The 24460-nt window shown below is 43.2% G+C and overlaps 1 protein-coding gene across 1 annotated transcript; it reads left to right on the top strand.

Annotated features, from left to right (window-relative positions):
• Nucleotides 1-305: 305 nt before the first annotated feature.
• LOC308369213 (beta-1,4 N-acetylgalactosaminyltransferase 2-like) lies at nucleotides 306-14470 on the top strand (the record flags this gene model as incomplete). The annotated part of the gene is made up of 12 exons (XM_080843555.1): nucleotides 306-313; nucleotides 479-563; nucleotides 2479-2666; nucleotides 6574-6702; nucleotides 6896-7002; nucleotides 7224-7261; nucleotides 8826-9006; nucleotides 9360-9446; nucleotides 9626-9807; nucleotides 10088-10231; nucleotides 10674-10902; nucleotides 14259-14470. 12 exons carry the CDS (start codon nucleotides 306-308, stop codon nucleotides 14468-14470), a joined length of 1590 nt encoding a protein of 529 aa, XP_080699681.1.
• Nucleotides 14471-24460: the final 9990 nt, after the last annotated feature.

Genomic DNA, 24460 nt, shown 5'->3' on the forward strand with positions numbered 1-24460 from the left:
GTATACCAAGGTTTAATCTGAGCGGGGGTTAATTTGGCCTGTTACACCGGCTATCCCTCTAAGCAGTCAACTGTTTGGAATTCCATTTGTCAGCCATTTTGAGTGAGGCTTTTCATACTTTAATTAATCCATGTTCACCTTATAAAAAAAATATCCAACAAAAGGTCTCTGGTAACGAGGACAATCTGCTCTATATATTACAGAAATTTAGGCTACAAACATTTATAGTGTAGAATTAACAAGACATAATGTTAGGGGAGGGTGTGTCAATGGTCAAAGGGAAGGTCTAACTTTGACCAAGTCCTATGGCCAGGTCAGCTCACACAGTGCAGTATATTAGTGTGTAGGACACTGTTCCCATGCAACCCCCTTCATGACTCAGCAAGTAATGTGTATGTGTGTGTGTGTGTGTGTGTGTTGTGATGGTCTGCAGGCCTGGTCTGTGTATGTCCTGTTCTGTTTTGTCTCCTCTCTGTAGGCGTGGCTGCAGCCCATTTACTGAATTGGTGACACCTGGGCCAGGTGTCCCCATTTCCTTTAAGACAGTTTCCACCCCGTTACCCGTGAGAGCTTCTTTTCACTCCCTTTACGTTCTGGCATGCAACACACCTCACTGCATTGTTCACGCATCCATGCACTCACTCTACATTACTGACTTTACTGACTTCCACACTCTACTGTTTTGCTTCTGCTTCTGCTTTCTGCTGTGTTCTGCTTCTTTGTTATAATACATTACTTGTTATTTTGTATTTCAACACTGCGTCCTTCCTTTTGTCATGGCTTTCGAGGTGTGTGTGTGTGTGTGTGTGTGTGTGTGAGAGGTGTGTCAGGGAACAGCTCGAGCAGGTAAAAAAGGCGTAAAAAAGGCGTCGCTGCTTTGCTTTGTATGTGGGGTTTATCTTGTCATGATGGCTGTTCAAACAAGACAGCATACATACAACCCAGGCTGTGCCCATATGAGGCAGAGGAACGCCAGCCTGCAAAATATTCTAGTGTTCTCACTCATCTCGTTTTTTGTATAAACCAAAGAAGAAATACAAAGTAAGTGATCACTGCACGACTATTTCATTTCTATATGCCTATCTTTATTCACAATACATGACTAATAGCTAACATTCAAATTGAGTAATTGTAATGTAATGTCACATTGTAGGAGTGAGGGTGTGGTCAATGTAGTTACATTCTCTGTCTTGGTACATAGGGTGAATTCGCTATTTAAAAATAAAACTCTTTAAAGCAACACTATGCGACAATTTGACACTTTTTGAGGTATGGTTTGCTAGGCAACTAGTTTTGGTACAATCCTTAAATTAGTATGGTCATGTGAAGGACAGACAGTCTTTCCCACTAGCTATCCAGGATCTGCAGTATGTAGTTCTCTGATCCGTGCTGGAACACCCTGCAAAAATGGAAGAAAAGCTTGACATTGGCAGCTATACTGCCAAAAGACACCAGCTAGTGTGTTGGCAAGCTTCTATTAGTGCCAACTGGGCTGTTGATGGTGTTTGGGAGGTTTATGCATGCCTTTTAGAGAGTTAGCTTGCTAGTTTTGGAACAGAACTACTTATTGCTGCTTTAAACTTTGCTGTTGAAGACACATGTCACTTGTGTATGGGTAGAAAGCCTGCATATGACAGTGCCTACAACAACAGTGCCTTGGCAACTAAGAAAACAAAACTAACAAACGTTACCCAGTTTATGGCAAGTAATTCGCTAATAAATATGATGATTTCAATGGTATAGTAATACTGGTTTAGCCACTGTTCGCCGTTTTGACGTGAGACCAACATCAGGTGCGATCCATGACTGGCCGCGAACAATATAAGTGCTCTGTTATCTCAGCAGCCGTTTTGCACCAAGCACTTCTCAGCTTTTGCTATTCTTCAATGTTATTTTCTAAAATAAATAAAAAAAATAGTAGATGTTTACTTGCATTGTTTAAAGTGGCACTAACCAACTAAATATAGTTCTTAACCAAAATGTCTTGACTGTTAATCACAGTTTATGTCTCTGCAATGGTGGTGCTAAAATAGCTTACAGGATAACGTTAATGAACGTTACATTCGATACATCGTTGATGTTCGCGTTTTGTCAGAGATGATTAGTAGCCTACATTATGCACGTGTACAGTTTTGGTACAAGCCAAAATGGTACGAGCCAATTGACCCCAACTCGTTACATTAATTGTTTAAAATCAACACTGTTTTTCTCAGTCCAATCATTCTAAAAATATTTTGATCAAATCAAGGAAAAGGCCATTTCTTCTATGACGTATATTTGATGTTAATTGTTTTTTGCTTCTTTCCTGTATTTATGCTTTAAAGCTTTATGTAGACAAATTCAAATGTGTTGTTTTTGTGTGTGTGTGTGTGTGTGTGTGTGTGTGTGTGTGTGTGTGTGTGTGTGTGTGTGTGTGTGTGGGGGTCTCTACTTTTGTCAACAAAATCTCTTCTCTGACTCCTTAACCAGGTGCCTTAGGAAAAGACAGTGGGAAAGCAGCCTGACGGGTTATTTCTCAGATCAAATATGAGTCATTTCAGAAATACATGGGTGAGGTTTCTGCTCCTCTCTGGCGTGTCTGTCTGCCTTGTGCTGTTCGCACCTTCCCTTCACAAACACCTGGTTGGGATTAAGGACAGTCAGACTCTTCCTTCTGCGCTGTCTAGGTGAGATTGGTTAAATGTCTAATCAAATACATTTTTATCTAATTCAGTCAATTTCTTCTCAATTTCATCTAGCTGTCCCTTCTGTGTGCACACTCAAACACTGTGGTGTTCTTACACAGGCCTGGCCCTGTAAATGAGCAACAGTGACTCGGGCAAGCCATAAACAATTTCAGCCAATCAACACGTCGCTTCACCAGAGGGGTGTGATTTTGATTGGGTGTTGAGCTCAAATATCAACAACCGTTTACCATAATGTGCCTTTAACCTTGTAAGGTTCACATATGTCCAGTCCGGATCCTCAGTGTCAGGTCATCTGGGGTAGCTCGCCATCCAACGTTCCAAGTATTAAAAAAAAAAAAAAATCAATCAACAACAGTCAACAATGAACTATTCAAATTCAAACAGAGGAAGGGTTCCGATCTCTCTCACACACGCACAGACTACTCTGGCTGTGCGCAAGCCTCAGAACCTTCCACTCCAACGTATCCCATTTCCGAGAGTCAGTTATATTAACATTGCTTTTCTTTATTCTTCAACTGTCATGGTACCACGACATTCAACTGGTTTCCTGTTCTCGGATAATTTCATAATAGGAGTCCAGATTCTATCAGTACTAAACATTACATGCTCATTGCTGTTGATGTCTATTGTTATCGCAAATTTTTGAGGATGTAATGTTTAGTACTTTGTACATGGTATTGCTCATTTTTAAGATGACGTCACTGGAGGGCAATGCGGATCCGTATTGACCGGTAAGGAGGGCAATACGCGGCTGGCATGACTACCCATTAGCCAATCAGAATGCTCGTACTGTCGTTGCCATATAATAAGTATTGTTATTGCCCTCCAGTGACGTCACGAGCGATACCGTGTACCAAGTCCTAAACATTACATCCTTAAAAATTTGCGACATTAATAGACATCAACAGCCATGAGCATGTAATGTTTATGGTACCACGACATTCTGTTACGAATTGAAGGTGGGGTGTTGAACTCAAACGCACGACTCAGACACAAGGGGTAGATTGAAGAATAAACTTTAACTGTCCAGGGTTCAGAAACGGTTAGACAGTCCAGGAAGAAGGCAAACAAATCCAAAAAGGCAAAGGCAAGAGAGAGGTCAAATACAATCCAGGTTGGCAACACGAGAAACTTCAATAACTGTGAACACGGAGGAACACTCGAAAAACACTGAGAACACTGAGAGCACTGAGAACACTGAGAACACTGAGAACACTTAGAACACTTAGAACACTGAGAACACTGAGAACACTGAGAACACTGAGAACACTGAGAACACTGGGAAGGAAACAAACACGCAACATTTATGACAAACCAGCAATGAGAGACAAGAAAACAAGGACTATATATACACACACACACACAACAGATAACAAGGGACAGGTGAAAACAATCAAGGCAGGGCAGACAAAGAGACACAGGTGGACTAAACGAGGGGAATTAACAGGGCACAGGAGAAACCAATAAGACAAACAAACCAGGTGAGGGGTGGATACATACAATGAAACAAGACAGGGACAGAGCACAGACCTTACGCATTCCTATTATGAAATTATCTGTGAACAGGTGGATACATACAATGAAACAAGACAGGGACAGAGCACAGACCTTACACATTCCTATTATGAAATTATCTGTGAACAGGAAACCTGTTCACAGATAAAACAAGGACTATATATACACACACACACAACAGATAACAAGGGACAGGTGAAAAGAATCAAGGCAGGGCAGACAAAGAGAAACCGGTGGACTAAACGTGGGGAATTAACAGGGCACAGGAGAAACCAATAAGACAAACAAACCAGGTGAGGGGTGGGTACATGCAATGAAACAAGACAGGGACAGAGCACAGACCTTACACATTCCTATTATGAAATTATCTGTGAACAGGAAACCAGTTGAAGGTGCCTTGCACGGAAGGGAGATGCCAGCCAATGATACGCTCCGCTGTCTTCACCCTCTGCAAGGCCTTGCAATCAGCAGTGGAGCAGCTACCATACCAGGCAGTTATACAGCCTGACAGGATGCTCTCAATGGTGCACCTGTAAAAGTTTTTTTTCCGACTTTGAGTCTCCTCAGGAAGTATAGGCGCTTTTGGGCAGTTTTGACCGCCGAGTCCGCTTGCCTGGACCAGGTAAGGTCCCCCCTCTTTCAGACGTTGAAAGACGGATTGTTATCTTGGCACCATGTTACCAAGCCCCTTTCCTCATCTCAATAAGCGGCCTCATCGTTGTTAGAGATGAGACCCAGGATGGTAGTGTTATCCGCAAACTTAAGGATGATGTTGGAACTATCTGTTGCCACACAGTCCTGCGTGTAGAGGGAGTACAGGAGGGGGAATGAGTACATAGCCCTGAGGGGCCCCGGTACTCAGGGTCAGTGAAGAGGAGGTGTGGTTGCACACTTACCATCTCGGGTCTGCTTGTCAGGAAGTCCAGGATCCAGTTGCACAGGGAGGTTTTAAGACCCAGGCTCCTGAGCTTAAGGCCCCGTCAAACCATAACGTTCTATGAACGTTCTAATCGTTCAATTCTCAAGCGTTCTAGGGTGAGGTGGACACAACTGACATGTGACTAACGCATGACTAGCGTGTAACTAAGGTATGAGGAGCGTGTAACTAAGGTATGAGGAGCGTGTAACAGCGACCAAGTAAGACACCCCTGAAAACTATTAGCGTATGCTGACGTGTCACTGCCGCGCGACAAACGAGTGCTGACATGTCACTGGCGAAGCGAACGATTAGTCAATGTTAGACAAGTGTGTTAAGCATGTAACTAACGTGTGAATAACGACAGAATAGCGCTTTGCTGGTGTGTGGGTTTTATGGTCAAACGGGTATAAAACGCTGGAAAATCATAGTGTATTCAGTTGTTCTGAACAGTGAACATCATGCCTCCAAGATCGAGCGGTCTCTCACCTTATATAAGCTGTAAATGATTCCCTCGGGAGACCAGGTACGCAGCTGTTGAGCTGGAATGCCTGCCAGTCAAGTGGGCACTTGACAGTTTAAAATATGATTTAATATGTAGAGATTTCACCCTGGAAACAGCCACCACGCCTTGCAGTGGCTGGGGCGCATGAAGGACTCCAATGCATGGATTGCGCGTTGGTTTTTGGCACTGCAGCCCTACCACTTCACAGTGCATTACAGGGCTGGTAAGCAGAACATCGTGGCCGAATGTATGTCCCGCCACCCTTGGAAACGTGGAAAGGTGAATACAAAATAAATAATATTTCGCTCCTGAGTCCTGATGTCCTTTTGGACTTAGAAAGGATGAATATGGAGGTGAATACCTCCGCTAGCTGGTCACCAAACCCCTTGAGGATGCGGCCTGGAACCCAATCGGTTCAGATGACTTCCGAGGGTTACTCTTTGAAGCTCTCGCCTTACATAAGCCACGGTCAGGGACAGAGGTCCTCTGTCTCTACCCTCTGCCAGTCTCGCAGAAGGAAGGGTGTTGGTTGCCTTAAACCGTGTGTAAAAGGTGTGGAGGTCATCAGGTAGAGAAGCGGCAGGCTGACTACGCTGCTATTTCTCCCTTTATAGCCTGCGCATGGCAATCATATATGCATGTTTTTACAGAGTGAAAGAACGTTTGCCACTGAGATTTCTTTAATTTAATAAGAACTTTACAAATAATATCACAGGTTTGTTTGGTTGGATATGCAAGACAGCATATTGATGGTGATGTTTCCAAGAAGCTACATATTCCCCAGCGAAGCAGGAAATTGTTAGCATGTTCAGAATAAATATGGTTAGAAAATGAAGATTCATAAAAGATGCGTTTTAGGCCAGTCAATATTTGAGGACACCTCTGCAGAATCCAGTGTTATTTTTTACTTACCAGACTTTATATTTCTTCCCACCATGTCAATGTCCTAGTGCCACAAAAATCTCCAGACGTCCCCCCACACACTGCTCGTGCAATGGGAGCTTACTAAAGGAATTCTTCAAGGACGACAACAGTACCATCAGGAGACGACAGGAAGAGTACAGAAAGCATAAGACCAGGTAGGATGCAGGATGAATGCACAAACAGCAGATATTGATTTTATGTATTATTATTTACTTATTTTATTTTATTCATTTAGATAACAGATTTATTTCTTTGTCTTCCCTTTTAACCCTTAGGCTTATTTAGTTTTTTTTCTCCTATTAAGATGCCCCTGTTTTGATATCCATCTCCTTTATATCTGACATGCAGAGCATCATCCAGTCTTGACCTGCTTCTTGTGGCTCCTGCCAATTCGCCACTTCAATACCCCATACAAGGATTCACTGTTGTGCCTCTCCAGAGGACTCTGATACCTGGTAGGGATGTGTGTGTGTTTAAACGTGTCTGTCTACATGTGTGTGTGTGTATACATTTGCAAACTAACTTCAGAGTGAGGATAACATATGGGTTTATGTTAGGTTTTGTGAAGGAGTGCCTGTCTTTTATACCATAATTATTATCTGGACTGTAGTGATGAAGGAATACTATCTTAATGGTGTTGATCCATGTGATAACTGACTATGTGGCATTGTTTCAGGTCTAGGTGTCTATGCCCCACACATGCACATATTTAAGGTTTGTTACCAAGATGAGTGTACCGCACTGTAATTGGGGGGTGGCAACCTAGATGGTAGCTGACTGAGCTGATCTGGCACAGATTTGGCACATATTATCCAGATCCAGGCCAGATGCCAAGATCCTCAGCCAGTTATTATCTACGGGGCTGAGGGGCAGGAACAAAGAGGCTGTCATTCTAAGATGGCGACTGATTCTGGAGTGGACTCATGCCATGAGCATCAGTCGCTTTCTGTGAATTGTTGGGATATGACGTTTCTGGTGTTTTTGAACTTGCTGTCTGTCCAGCACGACACAATGGGCAATACGGGTTACCTAGGTTACCTGTTTATTTATAGCTGCCATGTCAGCCATCATAGACACTCTCACATAGACACTCTCTCACAAACACACACACACATTGCACAATATCTGATCACATTACATTTTCACATAACACCACTTGAACTTTCTCAACTTTCTGGTGAAAACTAACCATCTTTTTTCATGGCATTTTTAATACAAATTCATTTTCATTTTCCGGTACTTTTTTAACTTGATGGAAATTGACTGTTTACATGTTCTGTATGTGTCTTTGCTTACAATTTCCCATGAGATTTTTTAAGCTATGGCACAATTATAAGGATGTTTGTCTGAATGGAGCATCTATTTTCACCTAACCATCACAAAAGGACAACTGACAATGTACCCTATAAGCTCATTGTAAGGTGAAATTTTAAGGTATCTCAGGACTACGGAGTTGTCAATCAGTAAATCTAAAAGTCCTTTTGATGTCATCCCAACTGTGCTTTCTGAAATGCACAGATGACAGTTTTACACAGGGTCGAACAGGCACAGTTTAACCCTTCTCATCACCTCTGAGGTCACCCAAACATATGCAGAAGGTCCCTCTCCTTAGGCATATAGCTCCTACTCATATGCAGACTACGTGGCGTCAGCACCTGGTAATCTAAGAAACAAATACACAGAATCACAGAAAAGCCATGTTCCTACTTACATAAGCACATGATTCATAAGAGGACATTATTCATACAATGCACTTTGTAGCGAAGGGAGAGCATGGTCACCCCACCCAGACTCCAACCAGGGTATACAGGGTGCCAAACATGCAACGCCAAAGAGCCAGGCTCGATGGCATGGCAGTCAGAGCACAAACTCATCCTTTATAAATTCCAAACTGGAGTTCCACCACGTCATGGTCGTTGCATTAAGAAAATAATCAGCCAATGAATGAATGACCATCTCACAAAACTGGTAACCACACAAACCGTCTAAAAACATAAAATTACGGTACGACAAACAGTCTAAAAAAAACCAGTACAAAACAAAACCATGGATAAGACAAAGAACACTACTGCCTTCACACTACACCACTAACTCTCACAGGAGCACACCACGATTTTATTCAATCTGCCTGCAATCAGCACTTCACAGTCCACCTCTGAAGACGTTGTGTAGCCTGAACGGTGTTCTAGCTAGCATGAACCACATAAAGGACTGCCTGGAGGTCAGAGAGTGCTGACCCAGGCTTAGCTGTGTCATGATCATGCTCAATCTCTGACAGGTGACACTAGTGGCCTCCCGGGGCCTGTTGTCTGTGGAGGAGCCGGGCACGGATGGGCTGGTGGAGGGAGACGGAGGCAACCAGCTCAACATCACCGCCCTCAGCGCCTCTGGGGTCAATGCCCTTCTGGGCCGAGTGCACTACACCAGCACGGTGTACCGCCTCAGAACGGGCGACCTGGGTAAGGGCCATTTTTAGTTCAGTCTCGAGCTTATTTCATGTACATAGCACCGTTAACCATAAACATTGTCTTAAGGTGGCAAGGTTGAAACCACCAAGGAAAATAACACAGCCAACTGTGGCAAGACCAGAGCAAATATTTATTATTATTTATTAAGGGTTAAGAGTAAAGTGATATTTCCTTGGTTTCTGGTAACAAGGGATTTTGTATTGGAGGTATAGAAATGAGGCACTGCCTTTTAAGAGAAGATATTAAAAGGAGGTGTTAAACAGAAGTTCAGAGAATATAAGGAATACTTAATTCGCCCCTTGGTGGTTCTCCTGTTAATCGTGTGCCTTTCTTCTTCTCTACAGTCCATTTCCTGTTTGAGAAACACAATGTCACCTTTCCCGTAGTCATCCAGCAACCCTCCGTGCCCATCATGTATGATCTAGGGGAAGGTATGGCATACCTTCCGCACAACACAACATAGTTGGCAACACAGCCGAATGATGTGTAATTAAATGCAGCACATTAAAGACATTGTGCTTTAAATTCTGTGTTAACATAATTACAAATTCCACAATAGAAGTAGCAGGCAGCAACAGTACAAAAAAAAATAATACTTTCTTCATCCTAGATATAAACTCACAGGTGACCATCACCACAAAGACCTTCCTTAGGTACTTAAAGCTGAACACCTTGATTGACAGCATCCGTCAGTACTATAAGACCATGAAGATAATCATCGCTGATGACAGCTTTGACCCCATCAAAGTCAATGGCTCTGACATTGAACAGTACTTCATGCCTCCCGGGCAGGTAGAAGTTCATTTCAACAATTCATATTGCGCATGTGTACGATGGTCACACTTATGTCAGATATCTCTGTTTCACATGCAATGTGTAAAGTTATTGTATAGAGTTACTGTCCAAATTCTAAGCTGTTTATTTCAGGTAACTTGTATTATTAAGAAGCAGTGCACCATCAATGCTATTTCTCTATAAGCATTTCCCATTGAGGACAATTTATGTGGACCCCTAGAGGACAGCATCTGTTTTTCCTTTATAATCATATTTTCTATGTATGCTTTCTTACCAGGGATGGTTTGCAGGAAGGACACTGGCTGTGTCTCAGGTCACCACTAAGTACTTCCTCTGGGTGGACGATGACTTCGAATTCACAGAGCAAACCCAGATAGAGAAGCTGGTGGAGGTCATGGAGAGCATGCCTGAGCTGGACATGGTAATCTCCTACTGTCATCAGTGATACAGAGGACAACATGTTCTTATGGCTACGATGTGACATACTCATATTTGAGGTTAAATTGTTGTTGTTGTTGCTGGTGGTGGTGGTATTAAGTTTTTGTAATGCCAAAGGGGAACATACACATAAAGTAATATCAAAATACTACTCTTGTGGTCATATAATATATAGATACATTGACAAGATTCAATAGATGTATTTGTCACATGCATGATTTTACAACAGCAGTAAAATGGGGTTGCAACAACTCCGGCAACTGAGCAAATAGTAAACGTAAACAACGGGAAATCATCTAATAATAATAATAATAATAACCATCCACGTCATCAATGATGCATAATAAATTGGATCTGCAGCTAGGGGGTACCTCTGATTGTCCAACACATGATAAAATAATAATCAAGAGTGTGTCTGTACCTAGGTGAGTGCTAAAGTAGGCGACAGTGGGTTCGGTCACCGGATGGCATACGCAGAGGGGCTGGATGATGAGGGGGGATGCCTGCTCCGGTTCCCAGGATACTACAAAGAGACAGTGCCTGGTTTCCCTCAGTGTTTCCTCACCAACGTGGGCATCAACTTCTTCCTTGCACGAACGGAGTCGGTGCGGAAGGTGATATTTGATCCCCGGCTCAAGAGGGCAGCCCACAGTCGTAAGTGATTATGCAGGACCACTAGTTGCAGTTCAAATTCTTCCTTTCAGTTATTCAGTGTGGTTCAATTTTAATTATTATTATTTGTTATTGATATTATTATTATTATTATTATTATTAATAATAATAATAATAATAATAATAATAATAGTAATAATAACTTGAATATGCATTTCCTGAAGGAAATACCAGTGCATGAAATCCAAAAGTTAAGAAAGGAAGAAGAAAGGAAAGAAGAGTGAACAAGAGGGGTTATGGATAAAGACAGAAAAGAGAGAGTTAAGAGGGAAAATAGTGGAAGAATGAGAGAAAATGGAGTGAAGCAGAGAAAAAGTAGACTGAGAGGGATGGAGAGAAAAACAAGTAGTCATAGAAGGTGTGTCTTAATATTCCTAGTTATACAGTTTAATTGAGAGGGACAGAGAGAAGAGGTGCCTTGGAATTGATAGTTTTCAGTCACGTGACTACAATAGGTAGCTGGCGGGCAAAAAAAAAGAACAGCGAAAATGGCTACAAACAGTGCCGCCTACTCAACTACGATTCGCCATCAACCACAGCCAGACAGAGATATTTAGACAAAATAAATAAACTCCTCAAAAAAAGTTTGGAAACGTTTTTTTCGGTCGATTATTCCTCCCCTTTAATAATACCAATTGGTATTGTATTGTAGATCGTTGGAAAGCCTGATTAGTCACCTTTACAACGAGGTACAACTTGTGAGGATTGTGCATTCGTGGAATGAGCAGCACAGCTAACCGTATGGGTAGTGGCCCAAACAAATGTGTCAAAATCCCCAGCAATATTCATCTGTTGGAATTCAGTGAGATATCGAAATGAGATTCTGGAGCCAGTGGCGATCCCATACCTCCAGAATCTGGGACCTTACTCCATCCTCAGGGATGACATCGCTCGCCCCCACAGAAGCAGGATCATCACAGAGTACCTCCAGAATTTTGGAGTGGAGAGGATGGAATGGCCTGCTATGAGTCCAGACCTCAACCCAATTGAATACTTGTGGGATCAGCTTGGGTGTGCTGTACGTGCCAGAGTGACCAATGCAACCGTGTTGGCTGACTTGCGACAAATTCTGGTTCAGGCATGGGATGCCATCCCACAGCAGTGTGTGACCAGGCTGATGAGCAGCATGAGGAGGAGGTGCCAAGCTGTTTTGGCTGCGTATGGATCTTCCACACGCTACTCTGGCTTTCTAACGATATATACAATACAATACCAATGGACCCTTCCGCAAACTCCACCCCCCTTAGCAACGCTTGCTATATCAGTCAAGCATTCACGTTTCCCAGGTTCTCAGCATTGGTATGAATGGCGTGGCAACATGTTTTCAACCGTGTCAATTTCAGCTCTACCCAAAGAAATCACAAGCATTTTTTGGAAAAACGGAAAGATCTCAGATCGAAGCAGGCCAAAGGGTCTGCAATATGCTTATATAGGCTACAACCACGACATTACATGCCGTGTTTTTAGACAGACAAATGCTAAGGCTGACAGGTTCATTCCAGCTGTGTTTATTTGTTCTATTATCTACACAGTCGCCGCTACGCAAACATGTAAGGTGGTAAAACTGAATCGTATTTTAAGCAAGGGTTTTCTCACGTTTTCGATGCAGTGGGCAGATTTTAGCGACATAGCTTCTTGGAACAAAGTAGGTGCTTCTGTTTACGTTGCTGACATTCAGCTGATGGGGGGGGTCGTCCACATTGTTTGATCCACAGCAGGCATTTCTCTCTCTGGGTCTTGGGTTTCGGGAAGGGATAAAATGTTACCCCTACCTCCAGCCTTTTTGGATATCGGCTGTCAGAATTACACACTCCATAAGCGCAACGCTTTATTTTCTCTTCTCGAGCAGACATCTCTCTCATTGACTTCCATTCATCAAAATGGCTTGCTTGACTGAGGTCCCGAGCTTAGTAACCGTTGCTATGCTATGATTGATCAGTTACCGTTTTGGGGAGTGGTCGCGGAAGGGTCAATTGGTATTATTAAAGGGGAGGAATAATCGACTGAAAAAAAGTTTCCAAACTTTTTTTGAGGAGTTTATTTAGGAACTTGTGATCCATTTACTGCACCCGCTGACATTTTTATTTCTTTAACCTTGACGAAGTCGCTGCCTGAGCTCCAGTGTGGAGATATTTACATCTATCTCATAGGAAATCTGTCCCTCTACAAATCTCAAAAAGTTAAAGCCTACAAAAGCACAGATAGTGGTTTAATTTTCACAAGTGGATGGGTTCACAATGCTGTCCTCTGGAAGGTGAAAACAAAACACATCTTCTTAATCAGAGCAAAGAAGAGTGCTCGTGGTTAAAGAAATCAAAATGTCAGGGCGGGTGTAGTAAATGTATCCTTTTTTTCTAAATATCTCTTTCTGGCTATAGGGTTTGGTCTGTGGTTGATGGCGATCGTCGTTGAGTAGGCGGTGCTGCTCGAACTGCTCAACTGTTTGTCTGCATTTTCGCTGTTTCACTGTTATTTTTTCCCGCCAGCTAACTATTGTAGTCACGTGACTGAAAACTATCAATAGGAACATTTGTAATAGTTTTTCTCTAATATCTTAAAAAGTATACATTAAGAAAACATTTAAAAACCTTTTCTACATTATACAGTTCGAGCTGAATTCAGTGCAGAAGTCGCTAAAAATAATAACTAGATTATGCATTTCCTGAAGGAAATACCAGTGCATGAAATGAAGAAGAATGATTAAGAAAGGAAGAAGAAAGGAAGGAAGAGTGAACAAGAGTAAAAGAAGAGTGGCTATGGATAAAGACAGTAAAGAGAGTGAAGAGGGAAAATACTGAAAGAAGGAGAGAAAATGGAGAGAAGAAGAGAGATGGAGTGTGAAGGAGGATGAAGGACTGTTAAGTGAAAAAAAGAGTAGGAATTGATGAACAGAGTAAATGAAAGAAGAATCACATCCACATAAGAAGGACATGATTAGTGGGCATTTTAAACAGTTTTTAAAGGAATGCATTCAACTGCTGGTTCTTACTTCGTTCGAGAATGAGGTAAATCTCTTTACATATCTTGTATCATAGCGGGAGTGACAGGGGAGAGAGGAGGAAACAATCTCACAACCTGACCGTGTACTGGGCAGATTGACTGAAACACGGAGCTGTCGGTAGCCCCACCCGTTGGAAACAGCATGTGAACCAAACCAATTTGAGGAATAGGGATTTCATGATTTTTCAACACTTAAAAAGCACACAGTTTTACGTTTATAATAAGCACCGCTTGTGTCGTTGTGCGTTATATATATTAAAATAAAATGACACGTCCCCCCCGGGATATCCGCCTATGAGTGCACTAAACAGTTCCTTCCCTGTCTCCTTCACTGACAGAGTTCTTTGTGGATGCTGTTGGGAAACTCCTGATAGCGTCATGCAACCACGTCATCGCTGGCCATCAGAAAGGGGGGACATCGAACGATCAATACCGCTCCTTCAGGAAGCAGACTGAAAACCCTGTGAACCGTCTCCTGTACTACTTTAAAAACCACCTCAGCTGCATTCATCTAAATGCAAAAGACAGCCTTGATGGCCGTCATATCTGAAGTGGATCTAAGCCAGGGATGTGTAGACTGACATGAGGTTATCGGAATTCAATCATGTTTAATTGTGGATTGTATACAATTTAGTTTGTTTTGTTCATAACAGCATACTGGGATCTTCTTCTTGCTCTCACTTTTCTAAATCTACTAAAATGTCTTTCTCAGCAGTCCAATCAGTTCAGCTATCAGTAAGGATCGAAAGGTGCATTGTGGTGGTGTAAAAGTCTTTGTCACCGTCGGGTTGTGTGTGGGATGAGGGCAAATGCACCCATTGTAAAGTAATTAGTATTAATTGATGAGAGTCGATGTTTCAACGTAACCTGCTCTTCTTTGGGTAGATCTGTTGCCTCGGGTGTATGTGGTCCAGGTTTAAATTTGGAGAGAAAGGGTCAGCTGTTAATAAACCTCCCATTTGTAACAATTGTCTGTGATAAAAAAAAAAGTTTAAATGTGTAAGACGCTCTTGATCAATGTGATGTGACGTGTAATCTATTGCAAAATGCGGCAAAGATAATTGCTCTGTATGTTCAGCTCTCCCTGGTGGTAGCTACCAGGTAAGGTTAATGCTGTGCTGAATAGGAGTCCCTCCCTCCCCTGATACTCGATCACACACCCAGCATCCTCACTCGATTGAATCTCTCTTGTGACATGACTTCAGTCAGATGTTTTTTCTTGTTTTGTTATAAATAGGCTGCATCTTAAAGGAAAACATCTGCATTTCTGAAACCTAGGTCAGGAGGAACAGAAATCAAACACTTTTGGCTTTTATTAAACATTTATCAGTCATGTCATGAAATACCGAATGGAAAACAGCCTCCTAGGCTTATTCTGTGGGGTTGGAAATATCTTCTTTCAACACCTCCATAATTTGGGTCTGAATAAGAACGTAATATTTTTGTGTTATACTGTATGTTTACGTTCAACTGTTTTCCAACCCAAAAATTCACTTTTTAAGAATATTCTCCAGAATATTCCCATTTGACATCCATGGACTGTACCGTTACTGTAGCCATCCCCATTAGCAACACTATAAGAAGTGCACATTGATCTTTGATTTTATCTGTCACTGCAATTCCTGCAGTTTGTTTAAAGTGACCACTGCTTGCTGTTTCCAGAGCCACTACACATCAGTATTTTGACTTTGACCTCCTGGGGCTTGTCCTTCAAGGCTGCTCATGATGAGTAACTGGATGTGATCTCAAGCTTTGCTGATCTATTTCACAGTCAACTTGCTCTGTTTTTCGGGGTGGCAGCCTCATTTGGCGTTGCAGACATGCTTCCATCGGCTGCATCTGTTGAGATGGGTGTAGGTGGTTGCAGCAGCACGACAGGCTTTTCCTCCTGTATATCAGGCATCAGGTCTAGAGAGGCATGGAGACTGTCTAAAGATAGATAGATAGATAGATAGATAGATAGATAGATAGATCTTCATTGTCCTTTGATTCACACATCAAATCCATCTGCCAAACTTCATTCTACCACCTGAGAAACATCTCAAGGCTCAGACCCTCTTTTCCAAAACATGCTGCAGAAAAGCTTGTGCACGCATTCATCAGCTCCCGTCTGGACTACTGCAACTCTCTGCTGGCAGGTCTTCCAGCAAAATCCATCCAGAGGCTGCAGTATGTTCAAAACAGTGCTGCCCGGGTTCTCACCAAGACACGGAGATCCGAGCACATCACCCCAGTCCTCCACTCCCTCCACTGGCTTCCAATCAACCAGCGAATACATTTCAAAGTCCTACTTCTAGTTCACAAGGCCATAAACACCACTGGTCCGGACTATCTCCAGGATCTCCTCACCCCTCATCTCTCACCAAGGACTCTTAGGTCCGGACAAGCGAACCTTCTTGCTGTTCCCCGGATAAATATGTCCAGAATGGGAGATCGTGCCTTCTCCTCGGTGGGCCACGACTCTGGAACAAGCTCCCGGAGAACATTAGGGCTTTGGACTCCATCACTACTTTTAAATCCCATCTCAAAACCCATCTTTTTATATCTGCCTTCTCCTAAAGTCCTGGTTTCTGTTTTTTAATTTTTTTCTGTATTGTTTTTGAATGCACTGTTTTTAATTTGCTATTGTGACCCTGTTACGCACCTTGAGACATCTTTGTTTGTGAAAGTGTGCTATACAAATAAAATGCATTATTATTTATTATTTAGATAGATAGATAGATGGATACTTTATTGATCCTGAGGGAAATTAAGGTCATCCAGTAGCTTACACTTACATACATACATGAATCACAATAAATACAAAAACAAAAACATACACATAGGGAGAACAGGGGGTGGGGTGTTTACAGGTACAGGATAGATCTGGCCCTATTTAACATTGTGCATTACTTGTAACAGTGTTGAAAGTAGAGGAAAGCAGTGCAAGAGTGTTCATATGGATAGGATTCAATTCTTGTATTTGTGATGTCTCAACAGATGCTGATGAAGCAGGTTCTTGTACAGATTGAGGTGGGGAGGGAGTGGGATTATGGGTTAATAGGGCTGAGGTTTTATCTGATGGACTAGGACCTTGAGACAAAACTGGTGTCTCAATCTTGTAGGTGGAGTCCCACAAAAGACTTCATTACCCACAATTCCCGTATCACTTCGACTTTCTTATCTGCATTTCAATGAGACAGCATTGGCTGCGAACAAGGTCATAAAATGTGACTCTCTAAAATGTGAATCTTTCTCTCTCTCTACACTCTCTCTCTCTACCTCCTGCCGTCGGCCAAGGAGCATCTCTGCAATCCTTCCACCGTCAACTGGTGAAGGACAACCCTCTTTGTTCTCAACAAAGACAAGACTCTCTCTAAGATCTCTCGTTAGCCAAACACGAACTACTGGCCCAGGTTCCGGGAGAGCGCTGCAGGCTGCGTAGCCCGCGGCGCATCATCCAAAACCATGTCTGTGTCCTCGTCCGAGTAGTCCTCGAACGAATAATCCAGCAGACTCTCTCCTCCGGCATCAACGTCCAACTCGTCGAGCTGAACGTCAAGCTCAGATAGCGGCTCAGCGGCCACAGCAGTCACCGCGACTGGGGCCACCGTGCGCGCTGGGAAAGAGCAGGAGGACCCAGCGACTTCCCGAAGGACACTGCCTGGCCCGCTGCTGCTCCCAGGTCGAGCGGAGCCTCGTCCGACCAAGGACACCACCCCGAACGGCACGGGACGAAGGTCCTCTCTCTCCCATAGAGAGAGGCGCCTTGTGACTCGTGCCGTCGTCATCGCGGCACAGAGCGCACATGCGGGAGGGATATCCCCGGACAACGCCGCCTCAGCATGTGCTCTACCCAGGCAGGCCACACAGCGGCGATGTCTATCTCCCTTCTCGCTGGGATGACCACAGTCTGGGTAGAGTTTGGTCATCGTTAATCTGAAAAAAGAGACACAAATTAGCAAGAGCTATAACAACGTAGTACGTTGTAAGCAGTAGTGAGCCGGCAAGTCGAGGACGAGCGTGGTCACCAGCTAGACAGCAGCTTGCTTAAGCGTAGAATATCCTTGTAGCACTCAGAGCTAGTAAGGGAATTAATCAGCAACTCACCAACTCGAAAGAGTAATATTGCACACAAAGACAAAGGATACGCAAAGCGTGTTGAGTTTTGTTCTGACGGTCCGTAGCCTCGAAGGCGAAGATGTCAAAAGAATGGGCGACGTAATCACCTCCAATATATGGGGACCTGAGGGGGCGAGCTCAGGGCAGTGATTTGTCGCAATTCGGACTTCCGGCGTGAATAGAAAGTGCTTTGATTGGTCAATGAACGCGTCATTTCCCATCCGTCACATCGCAGTCCCAACTGCGATAGGGAACCTTTATATTGCAGTCGGTGAACCATTTTTGTGTATATTTTGAGGTGTGCTTTGGATCTTTGATCTGATGGAAGGACCAACCATGGCCAATTTTAAGCTACCTGGCAGAGGCTGTTAGGTTTTCATTCAATATCTGTTGGTATTTGATCGAGTTCATGATACCATGTATCCTAACAAGATGTCAAGGGCCTTTGCAATGAAAACAGCCCCACTACATCAAACATCCGCCACCATACTTCACAGTGGGTATGAGATGCTTTTCTGTAAGGTTTATCTTTCTGTCTATGCCAAACCCACCTTGATGTTTGTTTTGGTCTCATCTGACCATATAAACCAGTCCCATTGAAAGTCCAAGTAACATTTGGCAAACTGTAGGTGCTTTACTTTGTTGTTGATCGACAGCAGAGGCTTTTTTCTGGCAACCCTCCCAAACAACTTTTGGTGATGTAGGCGGCGTCTGATGGTAGTTTTGGAGTCTTTCTGAGCCCAAGACTCAACTTACCTCTGCAATTCTCTCGCTGTGATCCTTGGGGATTCTTTTGCCAGTCAAACCATCCTCCCCACGTTGTGTAGGGTCAATGTACACACACGCCCTCTTTCAGGCTGATTCATAACATCTGTCGCTTTAAACTTCTTAATTGTTTCCATAATAGTGGAAATGGGTTTTTTCAACTATTTAGAGATTCTCTTCTGTCAATTTCCTGATTTGTTCAGCTCAACAACTTTCCGACGCACACTTTCACTGTTCTGTTGGGTCTTTCCCATAGTGATAAATGACTAGGGGAATTTGGCTTGGGACATATTTATAGCCCAGTGAAACAGGAAGTCATGGTTGACCACTTAAGTGCAGATTGCAGATTGTGCCATTTTGATTTAATGCTTTAAAAAGTTTTTCACTGAAACCATTATATTGTTTTGAGGCATTTTATTTATTTTTTATTCTAGAGCACTTTTCTGCTGCTTCGATAAAAGCCTTTGCTAAAAGGCTAAACATCATGGGGAGCGTATACTTACCGGTGGTGTTAAACTGGATGCGTTGACAGTCGGTGGGCACGGTTGTGAATCTGCAGCTATACAGTCCCCCAGCGATGTTGGCTCTCTGCTTCCCCAAGGCTTTGGCATGAGGAGCACCTACCAGTAATCTGAATAATGATAAACAATAGTAATGATGTTATGTCCATATGTCAGGGATATTTCAGACATTCATGTCAGTATCCAGCTGCAATCTCTGCGCATCTGGGTATGAGTGTCCAGAGCTGAATATTTTTTATATTTAATGATTTTTTTATTTATTTTAAATTTTTAATAAAACAAAAATTAAGCATTAATTTAAATATGCAGCTGCTCTTAAAATGCATCATATTTGTAACAGAAATGTTTTTGCATATCATTTTCGACAATTCCAAACATGCAAATCTATCTATGCATCCAGCTTTGCCACACACACAGAAAACTGCATCAAAGTCACCAGAGGCGAGTTTACAGCAGTAATAACCCTCACCACATCCTGCTGCTGAACTCCTGCAGTGAGAGGCCAACACAAACAGAACAGAGAACAGAGAGATCAGACTTAAGACAAGACAGACATATTTAAAGATGAAACCATCTCTTTCTGTGGCAGTTTCTCAGTTATACTTTTAATGGCCTATGTCCACAAACGTGTGATGCTATGTGTGATGGTCCCTAACTTTAACAACAGCCTCAAACCTACACTGCTACGGTCCACAACCTTAAATGATCTTCACAAGGTGGCGCTAGTAATCAAGAGCTCAACTGCTAGAATCATACTCTCTCACTCTCACTCCCTCTTCCTCGCTCCTTTTCTTACAGACAGACAGAGGCACACTCACACACACACACACACACACACAGAAGCACACGCACACGCACACGCACACGCACACGCACACGCACACGCACACGCACACGCACACGCACACTGTGACATATAGGCAGTCTCTTCACTTTTGCTCTAAGGTCATTTATATTTATAATGCTGTAAAACAATTTGTACTATAGTGTAACTTATTGATAATACATTCCTTTACACTCATGTTTACATGTATAAGCTTTTTAGGTTAATTACTTGTAAGTATAGTATAATGCACAGTCTCTTTTGCCTCCTACCTTGTGAAGGACAGCATAAAAGAGCATACCGTCATCCACGCCAAGGCAGAAGGCTACCCTTAATTCATGTCAAAACTGATGGCTTGCAGCCTAGTACGGCAAACCACAGGTTATTTATTTAAACGTGAATATGGTATTGAGTAAATAAATCACAAACTTCCTATGATGAAAAAAGCTTTAGTACACAAGCTTTGTAAACACTAAAGTGTTGATGTAATGTTGTTGACCTGTCCCAACCACAGAACGAAATCAGATTAACACACAATACACAATTTAATACATCATATTTAAAAAAAGGTAGTATTACTAAGTTGGGCAAGTTGAAGGCCAGGACCATCTCTAAATGTGTTCAGTGAGGCTTAGTGATGAGTGATTGCAGGGTCCTGGTGTCTCTCTGTAATGAGAGGGGGGCAGAGTTGTGTGAAGTTTCCACTGGTGTTTGCAACCAGCCAGAAAAGTAAGTGGCTGGAAACCTCTACGCCCTGTATGGTTTTAAGGTGTGAACTTGTAACGGTGCGGCGGCCCGTTACCGCTACGGTAAAACATTCCGTTGCTAAAACACACACAGTACACAGCTCTGGGTTCATGCACACGGTTTATTGGCACATAAGCAACAACCATCATACTTCACCACGATCAGTACCGCATATTGGACATACAACCACCAACCTTCCGGGACTGAAAGCGTTTGGACCTTACGGATGCGCCACACAGAGGAACAACCCGATTAGAAAGTCGGGAACATTGAACTTTGATCGCATCCACAACAGACGTGCACAGGCCACTCAGGATTATTGATAGTACATTTTTGAAGCTGAATTGTTTAGGGAATTATGTATTTATTGACAACTAGATTTTGGAGTTTTTGTTTATTTTCCTTTTCTCTATTCTGGCGTGTTTTCCTGCTGCAACCTGCCATTAAAACATTTGCCATTTACCACGAACATCTGAGACACTGCTTCCACTTCTTGCTCGCCGCGAGGCCGGCCATCCTACAGAACTTAAGAGGCCAGTATTTCTGCAGTCTTTTCTTTTGTTGGTTGTCACAGTTGTATTGTACTGGTCTTCTCAGCCGTGCTCTATTAGTCTATTGCTGTGCATGCAGATTGGTGGACAGTGGGCTGTAGTGAGGCAAGGCTGGGAAATATCTGCGGTCGTGCCATTGCGTGTGAGTGATAAACAGCAACCTGCGCTCTGAGAAACAAACGAGGGCAGGAGGTCAGTGCCTGATCTCAAAGGAAGAGAGCGAGAAAGAGAGAAAGAGAGAGAGAGAGAGAGAGCATGATTAACAAAGTGAGAGAGAGAGCCACAGGTACCTGGCATACAGCGTGATGCATGTACAACACACACACACACACACACACACACACACACACACACACACACACACACACACACACACACACACACACACACACACACACACACACACACACACACACACACACACACACACACACACACACACACACACTCGGCCCCCAATGCTTTCTGAAAAGCCCTGAATCTTTTTAGGTCTCTGACTGGAGTGGAGCCAATTGCATTACTGTGTAAGTGTCACCATCCACCGATCCCCTACTACCCCTACTACTCCAAACCTGAGATGCTTTATGTACAGGCTGGTGTGCACAGATCAGTATCGTGTTGCTTTACATTACAGTGGTTAACAGGTAACAGTTAAAATTCTGCTGGAAATAATCATTATGGATAATAATAATCAATGCATTTGGTGAAAACACAAACAAATTGTGTTGTAAATTCTGAGCTGTGTTCGACAGAAAAATACAGCATTGGCGACTACAAAAAACATGCTCTAATTTCACCATTCTGAACAACAGTGCCTTAATAAAACTCACACACTCACACAAGTGTATGTATAAGTCTTTCAAAAATGTAAATGAAATTGCAGTAGGTGGGTAAATAATAAGTGGGTAAAAAAGCAAGCAAAAAATGTAGTTCCAGTGTATTCATTGTTAAAAAAAAATATTAGTATAACATTACTTATTTTAAAGCACATGTTTAAAACATATTTATTTACAACCAAGAAAGCTGAAATGACTATGATAATATTAAGAGAGGGCTGTCTGCTCTCTCAACTGGTTGAGAAGAACTTCATCAGGTCAGCAACAGAGACATCTCAGAGTGGAAAACATCAAGAAGAACACAGCGTACATGCGTATCTGTGGTTTTACTCACACACACACACACACACACACACACACACACACACACACACACACACACACACACACACACACACACACACACACACACACACACACACACACACAAACACACACACTCATACACACACACACACACACATGTTTTTGCAAAACAGACAAGGACAAACATTTAATATGAAGCCCCATGACATAGATACTGTCTCGGTAAAAAATTAGTTTTACATGAAATGTGTGCACACACATTCTGCCTGTGCGCTGCTTGCAGGAATTGTGAGATATATTTTGTAAAGGGCAGCCAGATTTGGAATGCTCAATCCATGTCTTACATTTCAGACTTCTGTACATTTTGCTAGAGGAGAACAGAGCAGAACTCAAACTTTTTATTGTTTGTTTACAGGTCGAGGAACAGTAGTGGTGTTTTTCTCCCTCTGCAGGCAGCCATGAGCGTGGTTAAGAGACAAACAAGGTAAGTGATCTCAGAGTCACCCTAGTGTTGCTGTCCTCCAGTTGTACGCTCCCCAGGGCTACCCCACCTTCAATGACGGTCAGCAAGAAGAGCTCACACTCCTGGGCTTGCAGCCAGAGGGGCTGCACATTAACCTCAGTGCTTCCAGGTCCCTGGCAGCAGTTCTCGACGAGGCCCCTAGCAGCAGTCTTTGAAGAGGCCCCTGGCAGCAGTCCTCGAAGAGGCTGAGCTGGTGGAGCACAGAGGAGAGTAGGGAGGGAGCTGTGGTGGCAGCTCGTCAGTGACCAAGGCAAGGGCCTCTGATGGCAGCAGGGCAGTCCAGGGCAGGCGCCGCATCGCCAAGCACCCCACCACCCCAGCCAGCTTCAACCTGAAGCAGGGAGGCACAGCAGGAGGACTGTCGCCCTTAGACATCATCTCCTCCCTCCTACCTGAACAGCTGTGGCTCGGCTGATTGGGTCGAGCCCATTGACTTTGCATTGAAGGACACCGCCTGTTGAACATTGGTCTGGGGCGGAGTGGGACACAAAAATCCACCGGGACTATTCTGACTGCACCGGCCCACCACCGGCCCACAACGTGCCCAAAACTGGCCCAACCCATCCCCTCCACTGCCCATATATCAACTACACAAACAATTATTGTTAGATTTAGTGTTGATGTGTGGGTGACAGACATGTGTATGTACATTTATGGAAATACGGAACAAATCGCGTCCCGTATTGGCTCAAATGTTATGCTAATTCGCAACAATGTGTCCTGTCAACTCACTTGCATCACTAGTTGACGGCTGGTTGAATAAATCCGTAATTCTTGTACATTTTGATGCACTCTCCTCCAGCATCCGCTTCTTTTTCAGTCTGGCCTTTCGGCCCCTCCTTTCTCCTTTCTCTTATGTCCCTCCATCAGGTCCGCTTCACCTGCTCTCGCTCCCTGATAGCCGCTAATTTAACTCCCTATGTTCACTTGATAAAGGCAGAACGATACGCATTTCCCATGAGGCTCTGCTCCGACCATTGTAAATTAATTTATGAACAAAAAAAACGAATTAAATCGCTGGCCAATTTATATTTGTGGTCATGAAAGTAATGTAGCGTCTAGTAAAAATAATTACATCAATATAGGAGGCTAAACTAAAATCAGTACGCTGGATTAATGATAATGTTTAACACCCACCGTGAGTGAGATGAAGAGAGACAAAAAGTGCAATAAATATTGGTTGGACCAGTTTGTTGTGTAACTCTCGGAAAACATGGAGATTTTAACGCTACCAAGATTTGACGGACACGACAACTCAATGGGCCGCTCATACACTTGACACGGCTGCGAAGGCCGGCCTGCAGGGTGATTCATGTGAGTTCATTGGCCGACCGGCCCACCGGGAAAAGTCCTGGTTCTCCCGATGG

This window comes from Sprattus sprattus (assembly GCF_963457725.1).
Source record: "Sprattus sprattus genome assembly, chromosome: 8".
In the NCBI taxonomy this organism is placed as follows: domain Eukaryota; kingdom Metazoa; phylum Chordata; class Actinopteri; order Clupeiformes; family Clupeidae; genus Sprattus; species Sprattus sprattus.